Here is a 27549-nt window from a genome sequence, read left to right as displayed (position 1 = left end):
TGAACCTGACAATACTAATAACAAAAAAAAACCCTAAACCTGTTTTCTTATATAAAAAGCATGAGAAATAATAACTCAGGGGTTGCAGCACTGAAAAAAGATGGCATGCTCACATTAAACACCACAGAAAAAGCAAACATCCTTAATGAGCAATTTCAGATAGCATTCACAACCGAATCGACTGCTGACCCAATACCAGTTAAAAATCATCACATCATCCAGAAATGAAAAGTATAAAAATATCAGAACAAGGTGTAACGAAACTACTACACAACATATGATGCTATTAACTACCGCCCAATATCCCTTACATATATACTCTGTAAAGTAATGGAACATGTCATAGCTAGCCAGGTAATGAAACATATTGAAAACGAACAATGTATTATATGATTTACAACATGGTTTTCGATCCAAACGCTCTTGTGAAACTCAGTTAATATCATTCCTACAAGATCTTGCAAGAGATAATGACCAAAACATACAGACTGATGTCATTGTGATGAACGTTGCCATTTGACGAAGTCCCTCACAAAAGTCTATTATATAAACTTAAACATTATGGTATAGAAGACAAATCTTTAAAATGGTTAAGTGACTTCCTACATAATCGCACACAAACAGTTATGTTTGATGGTGAACAATCAGAAAAAAATGCAGTAACATCAGGAGTACCACAGGGTCACGTGCTTGGCCCTATATTATTCCCAGAATACTTACAACACAATACATTAAGACTGTTTGCAGACGATAGCATCATCTACAAAAACATCAAGAATGCAGAAAATGCATGTAGGCTCCAACAAGACCTAAACGCTGCAGCAAAATGGGAAAAAGACTGGTTAGTGTCGTTGCACACCGACAAATGTTCAATCATCAGAATCTCATCAAAACTGAAACCAGTTGACTATGACTACATCCTTCATGGGCATACACTGAAAACAGAAACATCTACTAAATACCTAGGAATAACTATACAATCAGATCTAAAATGGAGTAAACATATATAGACAATATAACATCAAATGCAAGCAGACAATTGAACTTCTTAAGACGCAACCTCAAAGCACCATCAAAAACAGTAAAAGAAAGAGCATACATGCCACTAGGACGACCCAAGCTTGAAGACAGCGCCTGCGTTTGGGACCCACATAATAAAAAAAACAAATCAACCAAATAGAGATGGTCCAACGCAGAGCATCTCGGTTCACTTGTAACATATACCATAACACCAGTTCTGTCTCAAACATGCTAGAACATCTGCAATGGCCAACATTACAGCTTAGACGTATTCAGATGAGACTAGTTGTTTTTTTATAAGATCATTAGCCTTAGACTGGCAATATACCAAACAAATCTACTTGTACCATTCGACAATAGACAGGCGCGTAGCTGAGGCCAAATTGAAGTGTAGGCAAAATTACGGCTGGGGGTCTGGGGGCCTTAAGCAGAGCAAAGCCCCCCCCTCCGAAGCTCCGCGGAGATAGCGTTTCGGAGCATCATTTATGTCTCTCCTGGATGTATTTTATCTCAAAAAATAAAAAAAAAATTGCAAAATTAAGTGCAGGCAAAAGCTTTTTTGCCTAACGGCAGCTACGCGCCTGATAGAACCAGAAATAAACATCCCTACCATTATAAATGGTAGCCATGCGTGCAAACGGCATGTAATAGTCAATATAATGACGGTGTGCGGAAATATGAAGATAGATAGATAGAATTTGGTACGGGTACGGATTACAAAAATTCGGGGTGTACCTAGGTCCGATTGGTCCTGAAACACCGTCCGATTAGTCCTGAAACACGGGCCGAGTGGTCCGGAGACATGGTCCGAGTGTTTGGTGGTCCGAGATGTCCATAATTCGGAATATCCAAACCTTTCATATAAAATACAGAAAACGCCCGAGAAAATTGCCTTCTCCCGCGCAAATACAAACAATGTCTTCCGACACAACAATCTGTAGTGAAATTTCTAATAAATGGTAAGTTACAGACGTGCAAAGCTTAATTTTTAAGATTCTTCTGTTAGTAAGCACAATAAGTCTTGATCAGCGTGTAGAACTTGAATAAAGCAAGATCTGGTGGATTGTGGGAACGGACCACATTATAAAGTTTTTTTTTTAACGTTATAGTCTTACGCCAGTTACGGGTCTCGCACGGACGGTGAAACGGACCCAAATGTGTAACCCGTATTAAATAGGAGAGTTTGCCAATCTCATGACTGATGTCATATTTACTTATTTGCATATCATTAAGTGTCAAATCGGTTGGTAAATAAACAATTGACAATTTCATGATCAGAATTCCTATTACTTTCAAAACATTATAACTTTTGTTTTATACTGGAGTACCCCCATTCCGTTGGTCAAAATGATATTCTGCTGATCGATTTACCGATCTAACCATACGACATTAATGTTATTTAAAAAATAAAATTCAGACATTCGACTTTCCACTTCTGTAAATTATGTCATGTGCATGTCTTTATTTAATTATTACACCTGTGAATGGAAATCTAATGTAATGTTGCTACAAGATTGAAGTCAACACTACAGAAGTTTTATGGTTGTGATCATGAACTCATGGATCGTTATGGTGTATCCATCTGCACCATGAAAACTGATTTATTCAACGGGTCATACATGTAGTTTTCCTTTCCTAGTTTGTCTACCCCGGACATGACTTTTTATGAGCAACGTGGCGGGTGTTTCTAGAAAAGCAGAGGACGCTTACCCTACCGGTGCACCTGGTTCATGCTCCTGGTTATTAGTGGATTCTGAGTTGCTCATTTGCTTTTGTTACTTTGTATGTATGATTTTAGTTACTCTATGTTCTTTGTTGTGTATATCTGTTTTCCATGTCTGGTCTTTGTCCCTGGATTATGTTCTTTTGATTACCGCAATAACCTTGGTTCCCTTGATTACTCTATTAGATATCTGTAAATGAGAAAATATCCCAAATTAGCTTAAATTTGTTCATTGTGAACTTTTTCTTTTGTTAAATACTGTAATCTATTAATTTCCTTTTAATTCTTCTGAGTTGAATATTTTTAAGATGAGGGAAAAAACGTTTGATATTTTAATTTGTCAAATCCTCAGAAAATGTTCATTTTATGTTAATCTGGCTTTCCATAGATTTTTTTGTATGACACATTACATATTTTGGTCACATGATTGTTGTTTGGGAAGCTAAACAAATGGCAGACGATAAATCAATATCGATTGATTGGTTTCATTTGTATTTTCTACATTTCTAAGAGGGATTAAATAATATGGCATACAGAGGTTTGGGAAAAGTTGGAAATTTTCTATGTTGAACTTAAAACTTGAAAATTACCGGGATTGGCTCGAATACCAGCAATCTGATCTCATGAAACAGGCCAGGTTCAGTGTCGGCAATCTCTGATCTCTGACCCAAGCCCATGTAATCAGTTTCGTACAAAAAGGATTATTAATGATACATCGGAACTAGTTATATATTGGAAAGAGGGTACAGCAGTATATATCAAATTTTGGTTCTGTAAAATATTTCATTTAAATAAAATAATTCACATTGTGTATGTGAAATTATAACTCATTGACTTGAAATATAAGTTTGAAATGATATTTATATTTAAAATTATTTTTTAAATTTTATGCTCATATAGTCTAATCACTGAATATTTATTTAAATTCCATGGATAAAAAGAGCTATATTGGCAGTGTAGGTAACCAAAAGAATTTTTCAATTATCTTAAAATACGAAAAAGTTATGATTTAAAATTGATGCCCCATGCCACTCAATGGATTTTTTGCCAACCAAAACCAAATCATAGGTAAGTGATTACATCATGAAGAACTCTCCTATGGTAGGTTCTTTATCTTCTATAAAGAACAGGAGTCATGGAATTACTGTTTTGAAGTTCTGCGTAACTCCTTTTCTGGTGGTCAAAAAATGAAGCCTTTGAGAAATTTCAGAATGACAATGGATGGGCAAGTTCTGTTTCTATACACATAGCCTGAATATTCAATATTACGAGAAAAAAAGGTATTATGAATTCATGGTTGTAAGTGCTAGTTTACTTAAGGAATGGATGGAAGACAAGGGCCATCGGCCGCCACTTTTGTTTTTGTTTAATCTGGTTCTGGTGCAAAGGTGAAATTCTTGGTCACGCGTACATTTACTTGTTATCATCTGACCTCAATGAGGAATGTTTCCTACATAGCATACCATTAATCAGTTCTGTTTGTTTTATTGTATGATGAAGATCAATGTTAAAATATGAATCTAATTTTGAATACAAGAGTTTTAAGGGTGTGCTGTAAATCACAATGGCGAATTTATAAAAGGAATATTATACCATATGGAATGTTGAGCAGATTTGAATATGTTAGTAAACTGACTTTGATGATGTTTGATCCACACACGCACGCCCTTGTTCTTTGTTACAAAAAAGTCAGAATTTGTGATTGCACCACAAATAAGTTCGACCCCTACAAATCAATGGCTAATCAATAACCTGGTAAACTATATCTGTACATACTGTGTCCTTCAAACACGAAATAAACAGTTAACCATAGTTTAATCACATTTATTTACTACAATATCAGCAACAGGATTGGACATAAGTTATACAACATTAGTGAGGTTCTCTCCCATACATTTTTACGTCACATTATGTTAAGGCCAAAAAAAATGTTTGTTTCGGGTTTCCCGACCAACCCTAATTTTTTCTCACGACCCTAATACATTTTTTTTCCAAAATTAACAAAATCGGTAATTTCCGCCAATTTCCGGTATAATATTGATATTTCGGTAAAACCAAAAGTACGTTTAAAACCAGGTCACAATAGTGTTTGAATAGGAGACTGATTTATATCACGTTAATCCAAGCATATTACTTATGATGAGCACATGAGTATCGTGGCACTAAAATATAATTGCTGTCACCAAGAAAGCAAATCTCTCGTGACAGCACTTCCAAATAGACTGATTGTACTTATGGAGCTTTTGAGCTTAATCATGAAGAAGTTGACAGAAAAACATTTACAATAAAGTTCTTTAAACATTCTCTTAGATTTAAAGTAATTGTACATGAAATAATTAGATTTTTCTTGTGCAGGTTCAATTACAACTTAAACAGATCATATTCAAGAGCCTTTTATCCCTCAGTCTTTGTCCAGTGTCAAACTGATAGTTTTAGACTGATAGTTTTTAACAACTAAACATTAAAAGCCTTAAGGAGGTTTGAATTTTGAAGTCCAAAACACAAAACCAGACAAAATTATTAGACATAGAAGAAACATAGAACAACACTATGAAGAAACTCATATTACAATCAGCTACATGACATGCATTAGTTCTAGAGTGAACTCAGCTGCTCAAGACAGGGTAGCGGTTTCTGTTTGTTGCCACTTGTTTTAGGTACCAGACATACATTTGTACATCTATAACATACAGGTCAGACATTCTTCATACTCAAGGTTTAATAAAACAAATGAATGAAACATGTTGATAACACCATCAATTAGTCCCAGGTGAACAAACTGCTTAAGCAAAGAGTAACCAAGGGAACCAAGTTTACAGCGATAATCAAAAGAATGTAATCCAGGGACAAAGACCAGACATGGAAAACAGACATACACAACAAAGAACATAAAGTAACTAAAATCATACATACAAAGTAACAAAAGTAAATGAGTAACTCGCACTTCACTAAAAACTGGGGGCATGGACCAGGTGCACCGGTAGGGTAAGCGTCCTCTACTTTTCTAGAAACACTCGCCGAGTTGCTCATAAAAAGTCAAGTCGGGGGTAGATAAATGAGGAAAGGAAAACTATGAACTGTTGAATAAATCAGTTTTCATGGTGCAGATGGGTACACCATAACGATCCATGAGTTCATGATGAGGACCATAAAACTTCTGTAGTGATGACTTCCATCTTGTAGCAACATAACCCTGTTCCAGAAGCCTATTTGTTAGAGTTCCAGCGCGATACAAAAAGTCTGCGTAGTTTCGGCAAGCTCTGGCATAACATATGAGTTGTGATATGAACACTCCTTACGCAGGTGCTGAAGGGATGTTGCAACAGATGAAAGGAAAGTTGACAATTTTGAATGAAAAGTCATCACGTTAGTCATAAAGGATTGGATCCTATATCCTTCCTTGTGGGTTTAATATCCTCCAGTAACTACTTAATCATGTGACAAATATCGTACTTTGTCCCAATCAATAAAGTTGCCAACACCAACACCCTTCAGATCCCAAATCCTCAATGACTACATTTAGTGACAAAGGCAAGTTCTCCATATATGCTTCTGATGCAGCCCCATTACAAATGGCTTTCACCGATTCCATGGAAATGGGAAGTCTGCTAAGTGCATCTGCATTGTGTTTGATGGTCTGTTTTTGATTTCAAAAACCAAAAGCTGCCAGTGCTGCCAACCAGCAATGTCCTGTTGTGTCTAACTTGGTAGTGGTAAGAACATATGTGATCGGGTTTTTGTCAGTGAGAACTACAAATGACTGTCCATAGAGATAGTCCTTGAACTTGTCACAAATGGCCCAATTCAGTGCAAAAAACTCTCTTGTGTGGAGAATTTGTTCAAAGCACGGGTTGCACGTTTCTATCCCTGCTGCTCTTGATATAGAACCACCCTGCACCTTTATGTAGTTAGTAAGGAAGTGAACTATCAACAAATCCTAATATCGGTGCAGAGATGAGGTGCTGTTTCAAAGGCAATATCTTGGTCTTCACCCCAAGTCCATTGTTTGGTTGCCTTTGGTTTTTCTTCCTTTTCAGTTTTCGTTTTCTTTGTAAGTGTTGGTAGTAAACCTGTTAACCCTTTGCTGATCCTGCCGAATGATTCAATAAATCTACAGTTACAACCTACAAAACCCAGGAAACACCACACATCCTCATGTGTTGTAGGTTTTTGCCATTTGATGACTTTATTTACCTGCTCCTGATCTACTTCTACTCCTTCTGATGCCCAGCATACTTCACTTTCCTGTTGAAGAACTCACATTTGATTGGTGATAAGTTTAAGTTGGTTTCTCTGATACGCTGAAATACTAAACGTAGATTTTCTAGATGTTGCACAGTGATGTCAGAAATAAATATGCAGCATATCTTCAAGTTGTAATCAGCTAAACAATCCTCCATTAAATGTTGATATGTAGCAGGTGAGATGGTGAGTCCAAATGGCATCTGGTTGAACTTATAGAAGCCAAAGGGTCAAACAGAAAAGGCAGTCCTCTTCTTGTGCTCCTCCAAAATTTCCACTTGCTAGTATCCTCTCTTCATATCAACAACTGAGAAAAACTTGTTCCTTGAACATAGCTGTCAAGTAACTCTTTAATACATAGTAAAGCATAATAGTCTGGCTTAGTTTGTAAGTTGCGCTGGCGGTAATCCACACACAATCTTAAAGATCCATTCTTTTTTTTTACCAATACTAAATTGGATGAAAAAGGAGGGTGAATAATGTCAATGTCCAAAAGTTGGCGTAAGTGAGTTCTGACCTCACCATATATGGATGGCGGTATTCTCCAGTACCTGTGTTTAAATGATGAGGGATCAGTCAATTTGGTGCTTAACTTCGTTAGTATGGCCTTCATCAGGATCTTCTTTACTAAGTATATCATAGATGACTATTAGGTCTGTTCCAATTTTCATTGAGTTTCTGTTAAATCACGCTTTGTAATATTAATCTGTTAAATGAGTTTTGCTGCTACTTCAGTTGTACCCTGCAGTGCCTTCTCTATAATTACTGGTTATACTTCAGTTGTACCCTGCAGTGCCTTCTCTATAATTACTGGTTGTACTTCAGTTGTACCCTGCAGTGCCTTCTCTATAATTACTGGTTGTACTTCAGTTGTAACCTGCAGCGCCTTCTCTATAATTACTGGTTATACTTCAATTGTACCCTGCAGTGCCTTCTCTATAATTACTGGTTGTACTTCAGTTGTAACCTGCGGCGCCTTCTCTATAATTACTGGTTATACTTCAGTTGTACCCTGCAGTGCCTTCTCTATAATTACTGGTTATACTTCAGTTGTAACCTGCGGCGCCTTCTCTATAATTACTGGTTATACTTCAGTTGTAACCTGCGGCGCCTTCTCTATAATTACTGGTTATACTTCAGTTGTAACCTGCCTTCTCTATAATTACTGGTTGTACTTCAGTTGTAACCTGCAGTGCCTTCTCTATAATTATTGGTTGTTCTTCAGTTGTAACCTGCGGCGCCTTCTCTATAATTACTGGTTATACTTCAGTTGTAACCTCTATAATTACTGGTTATACTTCAGTTGTAACCTGCGGCGCCTTCTCTATAATTACTGGTTGTACTTCAGTTGTAACCTGCGGCGCCTTCTCTATAATTACTGGTTATACTTCAGTTGTACCCTGCAGTGCCTTCTCTATAATTACTGGTTATACTTCAGTTGTAACCTGTGGCGCCTTCTCAATAATTACTGGTTATACTTCAGTTGTAACCTGCGGCACCTTCTCTATAATTACTGGTTATATTTCAGTTGTAACCTGCCTTCTCTATAATTACTGGTTGTACTTCAGTTGTAACCTGCGGTGCCTTCTCTATAATTATTGGTTGTTCTTCAGTTGTAACCTGCGGCGCCTTCTCTATAATTACTGGTTATACTTCAGTTGTAACCTCTATAATTACTGGTTATACTTCAGTTGTAACCTGCGGCGCCTTCTCTATAATTACTGGTTATACTTCAGTTGTAACCTCTATAATTACTGGTTATACTTCAGTTGTAACCTGCGGCGCCTTCTCTATAATTACTGGTTATACTTCAGTTGTATTCTGCCTTCTCTATAATTACTGGTTGTACTTCAGTTGTAACCTGCAGTGCCTTCTCTATAATTATTGGTTGTTCTTCAGTTGTAACCTGCGGCGCCTTCTTTATAATTACTGGTTATACTTCAGTTGTAACCTCTATAATTACTGGTTGTACTTCAGTTGTAACCTGCGGCGCCTTCTCTATAATTACTGGTTATACTTCAGTTGTACCTTGCAGTGCCTTCTCTATAATTACTGGTTATACTTCAGTTGTAACGTTATACTTCAGTTGTAACCTGCGGCGCCTTCTCTATAATTACTGGTTATACTTCAGTTGTAACCTGCCTTCTCTATAATTACTGGTTGTACTTCAGTTGTAACCTGCAGTGCCTTCTCTATAATTATTGGTTGTTCTTCAGTTGTAACCTGCGGCGCCTTCTCTATAATTACTGGTTATACTTCAGTTGTAACCTGTGGCGCCTTCTCTATAATTACTGGTTGTACTTCAGTTGTAACCTACGGCGCCTTCTCTATAATTACTGGTTATACTTCAGTTGTACCCTGCAGTGCCTTCTCTATAATTACTGGTTATACTTCAGTTGTAACCTGCGGCGCCTTCTCTATAATTACTGGTTATACTTCAGTTGTAACCTGCCTTCTCAATAATTACTGGTTGTACTTCAGTTGTAACCTGTATTGCCTTCTCTATAATTACTGGTTGTACTTCAGTTGTAACCTGCGGCGCCTTCTCTATAATTACTGGTTGTACTTCAGTTGTAACCTGCCTTCTCAATAATTACTGGTTGTACTTCAGTTGTAACCTGTAGTGCCTTCTCTATAATTACTGGTTGTACTTCAGTTGTAACCTGCGGCGCCTTCTCTATAATTACTGGTTGTACTTCAGTTGTAACCTGCGGCGCCTTCTCTATAATTACTGGTTGTACTTCAGTTGTAACCTGCGGCGCCTTCTCTATAATTACTGGTTGTACTTCAATTGTAACCTGCGGTGCCTTCTCTATAATTACTGTTTGTTATTCACATACAATTACTTTGTGATGTATTACAATTGTGCTGTTGTTGGTGTTCCATACTTTTGCTGTTGGATTGTCCTTGTATCTACAAGTTGTAAGTGATTGCTGTATATCTCTGTCCTTTAAATCAGTCCGTGTAGAGGACTGTAGAAAAGAATTAAATTGTTGATAAGGAATAACATTCAATATCAGTAGAACTATTTGGTAACAATATGACATGTTGCTGAGCTCTTGCAATAGCTAGTCTGTCATAGTTGTCAAAAGTTGGAATTCACCATGTTCCTCATTAATATTATATGGTCCAAAATACTAGTTCCAAATAAGGCAGGTACATACTGGTTGTTACTATCACCAGGTGTCTTGATGGTTACTTCAACATATCTACAATATGGCAATGAAGTACCTTCAGCACATTCTATTTCCAAAATATTATTCAAATTCTTCAAGAGGTGTTGATTCAGCCAGATGTTCTCGATAGTATGACTTATATTGTTGTTCGGTGGATCCTGTGTCTAAAAGAGCCAGAATTCTGCTACTGTTTAAACTAATCTCAGCTACTGTTGGCTTTCCAAATAAATCTGATGATTTGGTATCCTTCACATAGTGATTCCTTATCATGGGACATTTCTGCTGAGGAGTATGTGGACAAGCTGATATTTTTTATGATTACATTTCACTCATTTCATATTTTTCATTTTTAGAAATTTAGATTTGTTTTATTTTGATCTGCTATCTTCACAAGTCTGAGTAGCTCTACACTTCATTGCATTTGCATTTTCATATCCCTATCTCAAAATCAATAATTAGACTCATTAGTATTTTCATGTATTTTCTCTGGATTGTGGAACAAAGAGGCTAGACTTACAGTACACCAGAGTGAGTTAGAGTTGCCAGCAAATAAGATCTGTCTGCCTCTTAATTGTAATGTAAAAATAAATATGTTCCACTTTCACTGCCATCTTACTAAAGTCTACGATTGTCCCTGTGCACTGGGTCACAAAATGTTAAAAAAAAAATTACTGTGATTGTAAATTCTGACCTTATGGAAAGAATGAATGACAAGGAGACGTACAAACTTTCCTTGACCCAGTACCAAAATACTATTGCTTATTTCTTCATTGTTTATACTTGATATTTTCAGCTGAAAGTTTGTTCACATTTACAAAATGATATGATGGCTCAATCTCTCATACAGAGTTAACAATCCTTGGCAGTCTAATGAATATGAGAGATTGATGATGGCTGAAATCAATGATTTTTAATGTTTTTTGAATATTTGATTTTTATTCAATTTTCTGTTTTGAAAAGGTACAGAATGTACAGAATGAAGGGCAAGCAGTGGCAGATTCAGAGCTTTAGGGGCCCCCCAAAAAATTTCTTGACAGGATCACCAGTGAGGATCACAAATTGAGTGTTTTTCATGATTTAACACATAATTTTTCAACAAAATTTCCTGTACCCAAAAACAAAATATTTAGAATTCTTTACTATTCAAATTTTCAAGGACGAAAAGTTAAAAATTGCATAAGATTCTGTTTTTTAGTGCTTTTAGTGAGAATAGTTTACTATTAGTTTGGTTAGGTAACTTCCAGTTAAACAATTTTACCTTTTGAAGACAGAAAAGCCGTCAAACAAAAAATATTAGAAAAATATACATTATTTTCATGACTATGCATTGAAATAGACTTTTTAATATTTCATGCAATTTTTAGAACTTAACATTCCTTAAATAATGAATAATTTGGCAAAACATTTTTTGGGTACAGGGAAAAGTTGATAGAGGAACAGGTTACATATTTTGATCTGTACCAGTCAAATGATACCACAAGTTATCAGTCCATGATATTTGCAATAATTAATAAGTTCTTAGACATTTTTTGACCACATAGTGCTTGAAAATATAGCACAGTTGTATAATGACCTATGGAAAACGGTAGAATGATAAACAACCACATTGCATAGTTCACTTGAACAAAGTGCAGAGGTTAAAACTTTTTTCATATACCAAAATAGCTAAGGGCTTTTTAGATGTGAAATGCCCTGCAGAACGACCCTCTACCCAAGGCATTCTGCATGGATATTTTCCTGATGTATATACCAATATAACCATTTGATATTGTATATAATATAGATATGTGTTTAAGTTGGAACAATTTTCAAAAGTTTATGAGGGAGGCTCTTACCTACCATCATTTTTATTCTTTTGCCATTTTTTTTGTGTTTGTTACATGACAATAGGTCAAACTAACTTTGCTGAATCTTTTTAGGTTAATCATATTACTGATATACAATGTTGCCTTAGTTATGCTATCTGCAAACGTAACGTAACCAAGATTCCAACATGAGTTGCACATTTGACCATAATTGCTTCCACTGTTATTGAAAGATAATCAATAGCTTCCAGAAATAGTGATAACAATTTCCATTTGGTCGGCTAAAAATAATGTTGCTATTTTTATCAAAGGGGAAACACAGATGTTCTGTTAACCCCTCCGAAAATATTTCGGATTATTTTTTCTGTGTATCTTAATACAACAAATAGAATAAAATTCACAAAGGGTCTAAGCACTACGTTCAGATCAGAATGTGGAGTTAAACAAAGGGATGTTTTTAGCCCTTTTTAATATCTTTATTGATGATACAGTCGAAGAGTTGAGAAAACATAATTGTGATCCTGTAAATATAGGTAGTACCGGTGTCAACTGTCTTTTATATGCTAATGATATAGTGTTATTGTCAGAAAGCAAGCAGGATGTACAAACATCTCTTAATGTAATCAGTAAATATTGAGGTAATTGAAAATTACATGTTAATGTTTCCAAATCTGAAGTTGTTTTTAATTCCAACAATAGATCTTATCTAAATGAGTTTACATATAATTCTAATGTTACTCAAACAGTACCAAAATGTTGTTTTTTAGGAGTTAAACTTCAATTTAATGGTAAATTTGATATAGCTGTATATTTATTGATAGAAAAGGCTAAAAAGGCATTATTTAAAGTAAAACAGTGAGTTGGACAAGCCCACCCTTATACTGTAATGAAATACTGGGGGTAGCCATAAGTCCTTCCAATAGTGTTATAGTAGAAAATTTTCATCCAAAATTTCTAAAAGAAATTCTTGGAGTCTACTGTAAAACATCAAATGTTGCTTGCAGATCTGAACTTTGCAGATATCCAATGCAGTAAAAAATAATGTTTCGGGTATCAAATTTCAGAATTGTCTCTTATCGTAAGAAAATACTTTGGCATACAAGCTTTTCAAAGCAACTGAAAATGAAAATTCTTGGACTAACAAGGTCTAATTATACATACAAAAACTTGGTTTCTCTTACATTATTGAGAATAAATGCTCCTTTAAACATCTTCTAGCATGTATTAAACAAAGAAATTTTGATCAATCTATCCAGGAGTAAGCATCACTGATATCAAATGCCCGTAAGCTTACATTTTTCAAAAGTATTTACTTTAACAATAAACATGTTTATTACATGGATATTTTATGTAAAAAAATCAGAGATCTACATTTAGTAAAATTCGACTTGGTGCTCATAGCCTTGAAATCTGAAAGGGTAGACATTTTCAATACCAATAGATGAAAGGCTTTGTCTGATCTGTAACACTGATGTAATGCGTTATCATGTTATACTTTGTTTATCATTATGAAACTTGGTCCTTTGCCAATTATTATAATTGTGTTTTTGCCAGTAAAGAATTTGAATTTAAATTGTAAAAGAAAAGTTTTTTACTAACCCATCTGGCAGCCATCATGAAATTTGGTACCCATCAGAATAATTACTAGCCCAGTTCGTCGGGCTAATTCAAATTTTATTGCCCTTTTGGACTTTTTAGCTTACCTGGCCAAAGGCCATTTTAGCTATTGCCATCACCTGATGTTCTCCTCTGACACTACTTGACCAATTGGAACCAAACTTGGTATGAATGTTCTTTGGGGTATCCTGCATAGAACTGTAATGGGGATTTTTGATCTGTCGAAAAACATGGCCACCGTTAATAAAAATAGAACGTAAGGGTCAGACAGTAGTTTTTCACATATATCTCTTAGGTTAAGCCCAATTCTGACTGGGTAAAAGTGTTCAACATGATAAGATCTATATGTGGTCAAATTTTCATTTTAATTCGTTCAGCCATGTCAGAGTTATTGCCTTTTTTTCAACGTTTTTTTGCTATTTTTTTGATGTTATTTCTTTCAAAAATCTTCTCCTCTGACACTATTTTACAAATTGAAACAAAGTCCAGGGCTAGTAAAAATTGATTCGGGCTAGTGAAATTGCCAAATGGTGTGTACATTTTTTGTTGTGGGCTAGTTGAATCTTGTGCAGTCCTGTATTATTCGGGCTAGTCATTGAGAATTTTAAAGGAAAGGACTGACTTGGTATATATGTTCCTTGGGGTTTTCTGCATAGAATTGAAGTGGTTTTTTTTTTATCCATCGAAAAACATGACACCAGTTACTAAAAATAGGACACAGGGGTCAAACAGTTGTTTTTTGCATACATCTCCAAAACTGTTAGGTTTAGCCAAATTCTTTCAATACCTGAAATGATCCTTATTTTTAGGACTACAAAAGTCTTCAGGCATAAAATTTGTCAGACACCTTCTTATAAGAGTTATTGCCCTTGACAAGGGAAAATGACAGATTTTTTTTTTCAGTGTCTTGAAAACTATGATAAATTTAGACTTTCATTTACTGAAATGATCCTTATGATAAATACTATCAAAGTTTTCTTGAGTCAAAATTGTTGGACAACTTCATGTTTAATTTATTGCCCTTGGAAGGCAAAATTCAACCAGATGAGTTATTCAGGCTCCTGGGAGCCTCTTGTTTTTTTTGTTTTTTTTTCTATTTTTAATGTTATTACTTTCAAAAATCTTCTCCTACTTGACCAATTAATACCAAACTTGGTATGAATTCCACTATATAGATAGGACATTGCAGATAACATGACAATTTGTAGAAATAAAACAATATTGAGACACTTAAACAAGCAAATCCAACAATTTTTTTCCTGTAAAAAGTATATGTTTTTCAAAACCATACATTATGGAGATCCATGAAAAAAAGATAAATATTATTTTCTATTTTGTCATGAAAATCTGTAGCCATGGTAACATAATAAAAATATATATCAGTTTTCATAACAAAGGGTGCCTTCCGTAAATTCATTGTCCAAAAACAGGTTTTCTGAAATATCAGGCACCTTAAGACTGCCAGAAAAAGTAAGCTGGTATGGTATTATTGTTAAAGAACAAATAAAATGTGTACCTTTTTCAGCTCATTTGTTCATGATTTTAATTCTTAAAGTTTGTGTGAAGTTTTGCATTTTTGAAAAACAGCCAGTTGATGCAGGGAAAAGAACCCAATCTGGTAAGGACCTGAATCTTTCCAGATAGCTTAAAGCATGCATTTACACCTCTTTACCTTCATAAGTATTGCATCTATTTATGTATGAATGCTGTACTACCCACAATCAATATTTCCACCAGGTTTCACCTTTTATTTTTAAGTTTTACAAAATTAGACCAGGTCAGTTTTGTGTATGAAACAGTGCACCTCAGTCTCATCTGTATAGTGCAACCTGAATGTTTTTTATGGTATTCTGCCTAGGACTGATGTAAGATTGTTAATCTATAGAATATAGGGGTCAGTCAGCAGTTTTTTGCATGTATTTCCAAAACTGTTAGGTAATTCCAAATTTGACAGGGTAAAAATGTCAACCATAATTAGATCTATCTGTGGTCAAATATTTGTGAAATCTTTAACCCATATTGGAGTAATTGCAGTTTTTGGCATTTTTTTCTTTTCATTTTTAATAATACTACTGTGAAGCAATTCAATGAAAGTTGGAATGTTTATTTGTTAGAGTATCACAAAATGATAGTCCATGAACAGACATGTTTTTTTTTTTTTTTATAAAAATAAAAGATTTAGACAGCAGTTTTTAGCATGAATTTCCAATTATGTTAGGTTTTGTCAAATTCTTAAATAGAGTAAAAGTGTTCAGTGTGAAGAGATATGTGTGGTTAAATTTCACATTCCTGGTTTCTCAGCAACCGTTTTGAGAATTATTTGATTAAAAATTCATTGGAAGGCTTTTAAATTTCATTTGTACTTTCAATTTCATTGATTGCTTGTAAGCGTCTCGCATTTTTTCCCTAGAAAAGCTTTATACCCTGTTTCAATATAATCGATGAATTTTTTTTGCAGCAGAAGCAATTTTTATGCATGTTCCACCTCTTAATATGATTGTGAAAAGTCGACCTCAAACAATTTAGTTTTCTCTGTACTGTCTTTATGTGAGGTGCAGCCTATATAAAGAATTGTAGGATGATTACCTAATGTTATACAGTAAGGATATTCAATACCAATTTTAGAAGTTATAAAATATGTGAGTGGAGTACCATCACTGCTTAGCAAATGTAAAGCATGATTGTCCATGTCACATAAAAGAATATTGTCTGATGTTGTTCTTGTCATGCCTCCTGGAGTGAATGGGTTTTCTTCATCATTTATATCAGAATGGCCAAAATAGGTGTTCAGGACATTACCTAAGGGACAAAGTATAAGAATTCTGCTTCTGTCGCTGCTAGGTAAGTAATCCAGAATGAAAATGTTTCCATTATTCAAACTAGCTGAAGGCCGTGGTGCAGAAAAAATTCTCTCACCATGCTGGTTGTATTCCCATTCAGTTATTTTGTTTCCATTTGCATCCATTATAATCACAACTCTTTTCCCTTGAACAGGAAAAATATCCCCTGGACTTCTTGCACCTAACACAACTTTCTGTTCATCAGTGACGTGAAATGCTATTATTAGAAGTGATCCAGCATAGTACTTTGATGCACTTACTTCTTTAGTTGATACATTGATGAGTTTCAAGGTTGGAGTCCTGTCAGCCAACAAGATTTTATTACTCATTATCCCAACATCAGTAATCACAGGAAATTTGTTTGAATAAATAACATTCAGAGTATTGTTAGTTAATTGTATATTTTCTAATGAAAAAAATTGTTCTTTTGGAATTGAGCCAACAATGAAAAATGATCCATTGGAACATATAGCAATTGAATGACAGCACTGAAAGTTTGTACTAAATGTCCTCTTTGTGAACAGTTGTATACTCCTAAACAGTTGTTGAGGCTTTGCAGGAGCATGTTCTAATGACCCCATCATGTCTCTTGGAAATTGTTTGTAGGTTGGTATAAACTTTACTAATGGTGGCTGGCTGTATATGCTACTAATAATGATTTTACTTTGCAACTGCTCTAAAATTGAAGGAACACAGCTAAAAAAATCAGAAGCATTACTAGTATCTTTTATTGTTTCAAGCTTAGTTTTTGACTCAACAAATGTTTGTCTCTTCATTGAAATATTTTTGCTCTCACAGGTAACAAAGTCTTCAGTACTATTTATTAGTTCATTGACACTACTAGAGAGGTATTTGGCTTGACATTCAATTTCTTTTATCAGAGCTTCTTTGTGAATTTCAATACCTTCTAGAAGACTAGAATAATTTCTCTTGTGTTCTTTTATTTCTGCAATTTTCTTTTCATCCTTTTGCAAGTCTTGATCCTGAGCTTCCAACTTGTAAATGGTGTTATTTACCTTTTCCAACATTTTTGTGTAGAAATTCTCTATCTCTGTAAATGAATGCCCAGTGTGGTATTTTGGAATGCACTTTGAACACACAACTTTCTCACAGGTAGTGCAATAAAGACAGCAGAATTGTTCAGAATGAGCCTCGCATGGAATGTTGCTGAAGTCTAGACAAATTTTTTCCATAGATTCTGTCTGTCCAACTTCTTTAATGCCTATAATTTTGTGTTGATTTGCATTTTTGAACTTAGGATGAACTTTCTCACTACATTTATCACACATAAAAAGTTTACAGTCGAGACATTTATATGTCAACTTTGATTCGGTTTCACATAAACCACAAAGAACACTTTCCTGGGCTGTCCTGAATGATTTTGACATTGCCATTTTGAATTTAATTTCTTTCCTTAGTTGATCTTTCTAGAATTGTTGGTATATGATGTCTGCTAAGTATACTTCCTGGTTATTCAAATGCATAATTAGTTGAGATTGTGTTTCTTACACAGAGGAATTTAAAGATCGATACACTAGATATGTGAATTATTGGTTTAATGTTTAAAAGTGTACTATTATTTTTTATTGTTGATAAGCGTATACCTGAACAGTAAATAAAACACCTTCAATCAAAAGTGGATTACTAGTGCTTGATATTGTGATGTTCATGTTTATCCTACATAAAAATAAAAATACTGCTCTTGAAGGTTCCTATGTGTATACAACTTCTTTATGTTATTGACATCTATCATTGAAATAATTCAACTTCAAATACTAGTAAACTGGCATGGACAGGGCTTCAAAGTTTGAAAGTTTTATACAAATGAATAAACTGACATGGGCAGGACTTCAAAGTTTGGAAGTTCTATAACAAACAAATAAACTGACATGGGCAGGGCTTCAAAGTTTTATGACATATCATTTCTCATGAAAATTTCAGCAATTTTACATCTTTGAGATAGTTACAGTAGAAAAGAATCCTTGAAAGGCCAAACCTGATAATGTCAACTTCACTGGTATATATACTGGTTAAAACAGAAATGTTAATTAGGCAGATGTGACTACCTGTTAATTATGCAAATTATAAAGTATTAAACATGCTTAGGATTTAACTAACCATGATTTTTATTTACTGGTACATGTGCTTTTGAAAAAAAAAACACTGAGGGAATATCTGTGTTTGCCAGATTTAATTCACTTCTTTACATTAAGTGTATAATTTTATATAAACCATATTTGTTTATTTTTTCATGTCAGCAAGGTGAGCACTCCTGCACATCATAAGAAAAGAGAGAACTATCTTGATTGGCCAGATTACTTTATGGCCATAGCTTTTCTGTCTGCTCAGAGAAGTAAGGATCCTAGAACTCAGGTAGGTTCAGCAAGGTACTGAGACTTAGGACTTAAGTAAGTTAAGCATAGTACATAGAGGTAAAGATCCAAGGACTCAAAGAAAGTTATGATACTAAAATTTGTAGTATTAACATATCTTCATATATTGAAACTTGTCTAAAGGATTGATTTGGTCATTTGCATCTTTTTCCCTTTTCCAATCACCAGGAATTAAAATAAAAATTTTAAATGGTATAATATTTGAAATTGAAATTTGAACAACAACCGTACATAAATTAACACAAGCCAGCTAGGTATTATATGATAATCTGCTTTAATTGAAAGTGATGTGGCCATAAGTCAAGTATAAGTGTATGTTGTTCTACAATGGTCTATACCATAGAAGTCATACTTGGCTTGATTTTAGGGCTTATGACATAACCATTAATGATTTAGTGACTTAAATGGGCCAAAAACATGCATTTTTTCATTTTCCTTGTTTCTTAACTTTAACACATGTATGGGTGTATGGGTATGAAATTTTACTGCATGGTTTCATACCACATAAGAAAGAGGTTTTATCCCTAATTGTTTGGATTAGGGACCAAACATGGGCCAGAAGCTAACATTTTATAAAACTTAGCTGAAGTATATTTGTATGGATCTCTGAAATTGTATTACAATGTATAAAGGTTCCAAGTCACCGAAGTCCAGCTGGTAATTATGACCACAACCATGAAGGAATAACAGGCAAGCGAAAAAATTCTGATTTGCTAGCAATAACTTGAGTAAAAGTGTGTGAATCTCTATGAAACTACCAGGTTTTATACCTCAAAAGGAAGGTTATAGTGTATTAATAAGTGTTATGTTCCTCACCTTTTAGGAGTTAAGGGTCTCTTAGGGGGGAAAAAAGCATTTGCTTCAACTTTGTCAATATTACTTATTTCTCATGTCTAATTCCAAATATAATTTTTTTTTAACCATTTCATTTTGGTCAGAATCATATGTTGTGTCAAACATAATTGAGAGCTGCATCAAGTTTGTCCCAACTATTCTGTGGTTGTATCAAGCAGTACTCTACATAGCAGTTAATTAATTATAATTGTGCCATTTATACCTGTATGTTGAATTTCTTCTACAAACACTTCCTGCTTATTGCAATTGTATATTTTTATGCAAATTTGTAAGGTGCTCATTATAATAAAAATACATGTAGTCCTATTATGATTGTGATTTCAGTTAAAAATCATCCAACCATTTATATGTCCTTGCAACTATAAGTTTGGGGGTATACTATTTTACCCCTGTCTGTCCATTCATAGATCTCACAATTTTTGCAAGATACCACCAAAATGCTTGCACCAATTAAAATGAAACTGTGGGAAAGTGTATGTATTCATAGTGGTAAGCTCCCTTTACTTTTTTGAAAAATTCCAATTCTTTTATTCCAATTTTTCAAGTTACAGACCTTTATTCATTAAAAGAGTGTGTTTCCCAGTTTTTATACAACCCCCCAAAAATGTGGTCATATTATGCCTAGATGCTGTTGTCGTCCTCACAATTCATTGTTTATTTCTTCTTTTTAAGTGTGTTAACTTGAGTTGTAGTGAACAAAATGTCACGAAATTTTGCTACTAGGGGAAGACTGCTATTTAAAATGGGGTCACTTGCCTCTATTGTTCTGCAAAAAAAGGGGTAAAATAGGTGTTTATTAATTTAGTTGACTTAGTTAAGGTTTATTTTTCATTCAATTTTGACAATTCTTGTTTAAATTTGTTTCTTATGAAATTCTGTGTTGCAAATATTTAACAGATTTTAAATAGCAGTTAGAATTTTCAGTCTTTGTGGGGCCAGAGTTGGGCCGCACCCTAAAAATCAACTTTTTTATATTTGGTCCATTTTATTTTATTTTTTTTGGTTTTATTTTTTTGTTAATTGGATTTTTTTTGTAAGTCCATATTACCATTTTTCAATCAGTATTTGAATATTTCTCAGTTTTTGAGTAACAAGGGGTCAAAACTGTTTTTGGAACACTACATATTTTTAAAATTTCCATTTTATTTTATTGATTTTTTGTATTTCGTTCCTCTTTGCAAGGGGTTTAAGAAATATGAAACAAATTGACTTTTTATCATGATCTATTTAGAGAATAAGCACCCTGTAAGCAGATCTTTTTACTTAAATTGAATTTCAAAATATTGTGCAATATTGTATCCGAACCAGTTTTGTCCATTATAATGAACTGTAAGTTCCTACATTTAAGTATGTCAAAAACTTATATTGTGTCCACACTTACCCTGAGTGAACAGTGTACAACTGGCTGGGATGGTATCATGCTGCACTCATTGAAGCTTTTTATTGCACAGTAACTATAAAAAATCACCTCCACCAATTAAAATGAAACCTTGGAAAAGTGTATATCCATACTTGTAAGCTCCCTTTCATTTTTTTTATTCTTATGTTTTGTTTGAAAGCACTTGCAGCAACTTGAGTGATGTGATAGAGCTTTCCTTGCTTACATTAATTTAATGTGTTGCTTAAGTGTCAATCTGTCATGTGTGAGGGCATCTTCTGTGTCAAATATGTTTCTAGGGTAGTCTTGGCTCAATAAGTGTATCCATATGGGGTGCACGGCATCCTTTTGTCTAATTTAAAAATGAATCCTGTCATGATTTCACAGGTTGGTGCTTGTATTGTAAATGAGGAAAACAAGATAGTTGGTATTGGTTATAATGGGATGCCTATTGGTTGCCATGATGACTTGATGCCTTGGGGGCGGATTGGAGAGAATGATGACATTTTACAAAGTAAACAGCTCTATGGTAAGATCATGCCTATTACATGGAGCATTCTTTTCTGACATCTTGCGAAATCATACAGATATATATATATAAACGTCTCAGAATGTGACGACTATTCGCTACACTGCTCCATCGGATCAAATTGATACAGGGAAGATATATAAACGTATAGAAAGGTCTGAAAAATTCCCAACGATGTGAGAACTGTCAAATTTGCGATGCAAATTTTTTGTCGTTCCCTCCGCGGGACTTGAACTTGTATCGCTGTGACATCTATGGCAACACTGCCTGCACTAAGTCCAGTACTCTAGACCACTCGGCCAGCTAGGCTATATAAAAATGTAGCTTTCGCTGGCCGTGTCATTCCTCCTCGTAGGATTAATCTAGGTCTGTAACTTAGTACACGATGTATGGTAGTACGGGACAGTTCATTTTAGATGTTATTATCTATCCTAGAGGATCAAATCAATGATGCATGTCACAACAAATCAATATTATACAAACGTCTCAGAATGTGACGACTCTTTTCGCTACACTGCTCCATCGGATCAAATTGATACAGGGAAGATATATAAACGTATAGAAAGGTCTGACAAATTCCCAACAATGTTAGAACTGTCAAATTTTTTGTCGTTCCCTCCGCGGGACTCGAACTCGTACCGCTATGACATCAGAATTTTTCAGACCTTTATATATATATATATATATATATTAAATAAATTGAATATTTCGGATAACTGATATCCTTCCTCAGCATAAAACTATATGAGCATAAAACTCACGAAACTTCACGAGCATAAAACTCACAAAGTTCAAGATCAAAACAGATTCAGAAGCTGAATCGCATAGGTTGTGGGTGATTGTACCTTTATCAAAGGCTCACATAAGCAACTGATAAGGGGCCTGTATGAAAATAACAAAGAGGGTCTTTTTATCAAAGTTACAATTAACTGTGGAAAACAATTTTAAAAAAAATAAAAAGTCCAAATATAGTAGTACGGCGTATTGATGTACAGCAAGTAATGCTGTACCAGCCTTAGACCAAGACCTAAACATGAATTATTTTTTCTCGTTAATTCCATCTGGAGAAGTTGTTTGCAATTTCTTCATCCAAAAGCTTTCCCGAGATACTCTTACATTTTGACCAGTTTTTATTATGTTCTATAATCATAACAACAATGTTGTAGAGATCCTCCTGGGTGTGTCCAGCGGATCTAAGATGGCGACTTAGAGGGAGGTCTGGTTTGCATTTGTAGTCACTGCAATGACCATTCATACGCCTGTTGAAAGGTTGTTCTGTTTCGCCAACGTACTGCATACCACATCGGCACTGGAGTAGGTATATGGTATTTTCGGTTTTGCAAGTCACGTTGCAAAAAATGGCAAATTCCTTTCCAGTGCAGTAGCTTTAAACATTTTGGTGTGCAGCATCTGGGTACAGGTCTTACATCTCTTATCTCCACATGGTCAACACTGGCCCATTGTATTTTGTTTGGGCTGAGATGAAATCTCTGCTCTTACTAGGCTCCTAGGTCTACGGAATGCCAGGACCGTTGCCCCAGGAAAGATATATATATATATATATATATATAAACGTCTCAGAATGAGACGACTCCATTCGCTACACTGCTCCATCGGATCAAATTGATACAGGAAAGATATGTAAACGTATAGAAAGGTCTGAAAAATTTCCAATGATGTTAGAACTGTCAAATTTGCGATGCAAATTTTTTGGTCGTTCCCTCCGTGGGACTCGAACTCGTAACACTGACATCTATGGCAACACCGCCTGCACTAAGTCCAGCACTCTAGACCTATATATATATATATATATATATGTGTGTGTGTGTGTGTGTATTTTTTTCAATGAACTTATAGTGTTTAAAATGATGTAAAAACAACAAGTTTAAATTATTTTGAAAAAATTTTTGGCAGAGAAATTTGTATGGTAAAATTACAAACATGAATTGTAGGAAGCATCTTTCAAGGGGAGATAATTGGCAGGAAAATTCTTTCAGAGGGAAGATGGTTGGAAAATGTTCTATAGAAATGTAATGGGAAGTTTAGATTTTTTAAAATTACAAGCAAAAGATTTTAGTGACCCCAGTTTTCTTTTTGAAATATGAAAGAATGTCAGTTAAATGCTTTTATTTGAATTTTGAAGAAAATTGATATGCCAGTTTTAATATTGTTTCCAAAATAATTAAAATTCTCTACATAATCCATACAAAATGCAGTAAAAAATTGCCTCTATTACAGATCATTGTCTCAAAATCAAGTTCGGTGACCTATGTTCTAAAGTATGTTCATTCTATGTCATCGTTTAGAAAAACTAGAAAAATCTATATACTAGAAGTATTAGTTCTCATTTAATGCTTCTTAAATACAGTATCACCAGCTTTCTCATCACATTTTATGAACCACTTTGTTTTCACATTCCAGTATAATATTTTGATATATTTTTTTTATTTTTGTAACTTAGATTCTGTTCATCCACAATAAAGGTATTTTTTATTGGATTTTAAATCCTGAATTTTTTTTGCTTGCGACATTAGTGAAAATAGATCAGGAAATAAGTTGGTTTAACATAGGTTATTAATATTCTCAGGAATCCAGTTTGACAGGTTTTTACTGTATTATATATGTGAGTATTATGATGTCATAACTTTCAATAAATTTTTCACTAATGATTTTTTTGTGAAAAGGTCTGCTGGTTACTTAGAGTGTACAATAGATAAAATCAAAAGGTTTGATTCAACTGTTTTATCAAATTTTTACTTTCCAGTTTGCCATGCAGAACTAAATGCTGTACTAAACAAGAACTCAGCTGATGTGAAGAACTGTACGATTTACGTGGCTCTGTTTCCTTGTAATGAGTGTGCTAAAGTAGTGATTCAGTCTGGTATAAAGGAAGTAGTGTACTACTCAGATAAATATCGGGACAAACCTGAATTTCAGGCATCACGGAGAATGATGGATATGGCAGGTGTTAAATACAGGTAAAGTATATTAAAAGGACACATTCCTTCATTGTCTAATCTAGTTAAATACTTCTCCATCTAAGAATTGGGCAAAATGTGTATAAGGTATGGCACTAAAAATTCTCTGACCTATTCCAAAATCAAATAGATAATTTCTTTCTTCAGGATTATGATTGATTGATTGTTGGGGTTTAACGCCCGAGCAGCAATATTTCTTCAGGATTATGAGAACTTTTATTGATTGGTCACTTATAATGTACGTTTGCAAAAAAGCTTATTATAATACATTAGAAAAAAATAGACGTACAAATTTAGCATTGATGAATTAGTTTGTAAATGAGTAGAGATATCATCACAACATTGTATGTCACCTCTACTTGCCAACATAGTCATAAAAGAATAAGACAATGCTACTCTGTCATCTTATGATAAACATGCTTGAATGGAGTTTCACTGAACTCAGCACATACTTAGTCCTTCAAGGTCACCAAAAAAACAAAAAAAATTTGGGAGATATCATGACTTATTTTAGGGTTTTGTTAGAACAAGTTGAACTTTTAACTTTGATTTCAGACAGTACATTCCAAAGAAGCAACAGATTATGATAGACTTTTCTGTGATTGAGAACATTCAAGTTTCTGAGGCACTGAATGGGAAATCTAATGACAAGTCATAGAAGGACATAACTCCTGTGATATGAGATTATATTGTTAAAATAAATTGACTATTATATGGTTTGAACTTAAATGAAACACTCAACAAATAATATTTTGTATTGATGAGGGGATATAAAGAATCTTGCTAAGTCCGCTACGGTAGAATAAATCATTGGGTGTTATTATTGTATCAAATCAACAATATTAAGGTCATTTAAACTTAATTCCTTGGTTCTCATCCCATTTTTCATGAAAACCAATGAAGGAGGGAGGCGTTTCTTTTTTACATTGTTCCTAACCTGAACTAATATTTAAGACGGAAATGCATTTTTGCTTTTATTTTATTGAAAAGGCAATAAAATGCATAATGACACCCACTCAAAAGAGATGTTGGAGGGCCTGAGAAACAAAAAAATATTGTTGGCCTGCAGGATTGCATTGTGAGAACAACCCTGGAAGAAGTTCAAATTTCCATATTGAGTGTTTGAAACCTTAAATTTCTACCATGAGATGAACATGTATACAATCAGTAAGAATAATAAATAAGTGAACAATGTTTTTATTATATAATTACATTAAAGGTAGCAATATTATGATACATAACATTCTAATTAGGTTCAGAAACAAATTTCAGTGAAACTTATGGTCTACCTCCTTGTACTTTTGCAAGCTAGGAGTACAATTGACTCCACTGATTCATACAACTTAGTACATTAGTACTTGTCTATGATTGAATTGAATCATTAGTTGATGATTTCAGTCAAATGGTTATTTGATTGGAGGGTTTGGTCCTTTCCATTCTTCACCCATTATCATAGCTAGAATAGGAAACCTATCGGATCCAAATGTTATTTCTGGATTATTGTTAACATGAGTTACTATAGTAGGTACACCAAATGCTCCATGATTCAGTGCTTCAGTTGTCACTGCCCTCAACTTTGATTTGATTATGTCATCTTTAATCTGTCCAAAAGCATTTTCATAAATGATCTGTTCAATGTTTATATCTCTTGCAGCTTCAAAGAAGTCTTCTCTTGTATAAATGTCCTGATCCCTACTCCATGCTCTAAACCATAGCTCCCTTGATAGCTGCTCAGTGTAGTCTGGGTGGTCTTGATTCATTGCTGTTAGAAATCTCATAGCTGTTAATGATGTCTTCTCAAACATTACAATAGATGGGTTCTTTGGAACTTTAATTGGCACATCATAGTACTTAGCTAGCCTTGGTAGATCATTGTTGAAGTTATAATTACCTTTATTTGGCACAAACACTGGTGATCTATTCCCTGATTCATGAATTAAGCCTCCAAGAAAGACTGGCTTTAGCTTTAAGTCCATAGAGGTCCATATTGGTCTGTACCTAAGTAACACTTCAAATGCTATCCATGCATAGGGAGATACTACATCATAGAATAACTCAACTACTATCTTGGCAGGATTTGTTTTCATTTTCATCTAACCATGGTAGTCATTATTTTATCTGGAAATAAAAATGTCTTTCTTGATATCTCTGATTTAATATTGTAATACTGATTGGTCATGATAATGTAACAATTTCATGTTTATTTCTTTTATTGTTTTTTTTCTGTTGATGATAGATCAGTGTTTGGTCTTTAATTCAATAAAATATACTTATTTCCTGTAACACATTTATGTATGTGTCTGAGGGTAATATATGATAAATATGTATCTAATATGCAATTTAAAGCTAAGGAGTTGCTGAATATTAAAAGACTAGGCTATCTTTATCATAAATATAAAATGTGACTACTTTCAGATATAAACCATGCTAATGTGGTAATAGTGTACTTGTGATAGGGAAAACAAGCCATCATCCTTTCTCTCGTACATAATATGCAGCTGATAATAATGCATATATTTTTCTTATAATTTAAGCTTAATACTATAGGAATTATAACTTTAAAATTCTTATGGATGCTGTCGAGGACTATGCAAGAAAATGGATAAAACGAGAACAAGAAGACATTGATTCTCTGTCAGAGTGGTTGAAGGCCATGAGGTCTTTAATTTTGAAACAAATGAAAGTTTTAAGTAGGTCAATGAGTGCCAAAGCTACATCGATTTTCAAAGACCCCAATGTAGCAAAAATATTGCCTATTATACATGACAAATATGTTGTCATACCAGTGGACAAAGCCCAAAATAACTGTTTTTGTCGGCAAAACGTTTTACTTACAATAAGAGGTAGACATAGAAAATAATAGCAGTGATAAGACCTATACTGCTACTACACTATCCAAAGAAGAGATTGTGGAAAACCATAAATCTGTGCTATCCTCTTTTTGGTCTCTCTACCAAGGACGATGATTGTGATTTACCGTCTATGTACTGGAT

The 27549-nt window shown here is 34.2% G+C and overlaps 2 protein-coding genes and 1 pseudogene across 4 annotated transcripts; 1 reads left to right on the top strand and 2 right to left on the bottom strand.

Moving 5' to 3' along the window:
- Positions 1-1897: 1897 nt before the first annotated feature.
- LOC148604049 (deoxycytidylate deaminase-like) lies at positions 1898-26839 on the top strand. Of its 3 annotated transcripts, none has more exons than XM_088550017.1 (5): positions 1898-1979; positions 18682-18796; positions 21437-21578; positions 24343-24556; positions 25112-26839. In XM_088550017.1, the coding sequence occupies exons 1-5, from the start codon at positions 1936-1938 to the stop codon at positions 25212-25214; spliced, it is 618 nt and encodes a 205-aa protein (XP_088406143.1). In that variant the 5' UTR covers positions 1898-1935; the 3' UTR covers positions 25215-26839. The 3 variants fall into 3 exon arrangements, with proteins under 3 accessions (XP_088406143.1, XP_088406145.1, XP_088406144.1); XM_088550019.1 differs by lacking the exon at positions 1898-1979 and adding an exon at positions 2143-2263; XM_088550018.1 differs by lacking the exon at positions 1898-1979 and adding an exon at positions 16893-17029.
- LOC148604051 (uncharacterized) lies at positions 15672-17979 on the bottom strand. The gene has a single exon (XM_088550016.1). The coding sequence runs from the start codon at positions 17815-17817 to the stop codon at positions 16072-16074; it is 1746 nt and encodes a 581-aa protein (XP_088406142.1). The 5' UTR covers positions 17818-17979; the 3' UTR covers positions 15672-16071.
- LOC148604050 (glutathione S-transferase kappa 1 pseudogene) lies at positions 25738-26649 on the bottom strand (annotated as a pseudogene).
- Positions 26840-27549: the final 710 nt, after the last annotated feature.

The sequence above is a fragment of the Perna viridis genome, chromosome 10 (assembly GCF_037379345.1).
Source record: "Perna viridis isolate PV_CMFRI_1.1 ecotype Kerala chromosome 10, ASM3737934v1, whole genome shotgun sequence".
NCBI lineage: Eukaryota > Metazoa > Mollusca > Bivalvia > Mytilida > Mytilidae > Perna > Perna viridis.
The sequence above is the reverse complement of the archived record's forward strand: the minus strand, read 5'-3'. Positions and strand labels throughout refer to the sequence as shown.

Excerpts from the sequence above, each read along its gene's own strand:
- LOC148604051 (XM_088550016.1), bottom strand. The coding sequence starts at position 17,817 with ATGGCAATGTCAAAATCATTCAGGACAGCCCAGGAAAGTGTTCTTTGT.
- LOC148604049 (XM_088550017.1), top strand. The coding sequence starts at position 1,936 with ATGTCTTCCGACACAACAATCTGTAGTGAAATTTCTAATAAATG. Across the intron at positions 1,980-18,681 it reads AGTGAAATTTCTAATAAATG|CAAGGTGAGCACTCCTGCAC; the intron begins GTAAGTTACAGA and ends TTTTCATGTCAG. Across the intron at positions 24,557-25,111 it reads ATGGCAGGTGTTAAATACAG|ACAGTACATTCCAAAGAAGC; the intron begins GTAAAGTATATT and ends CTTTGATTTCAG.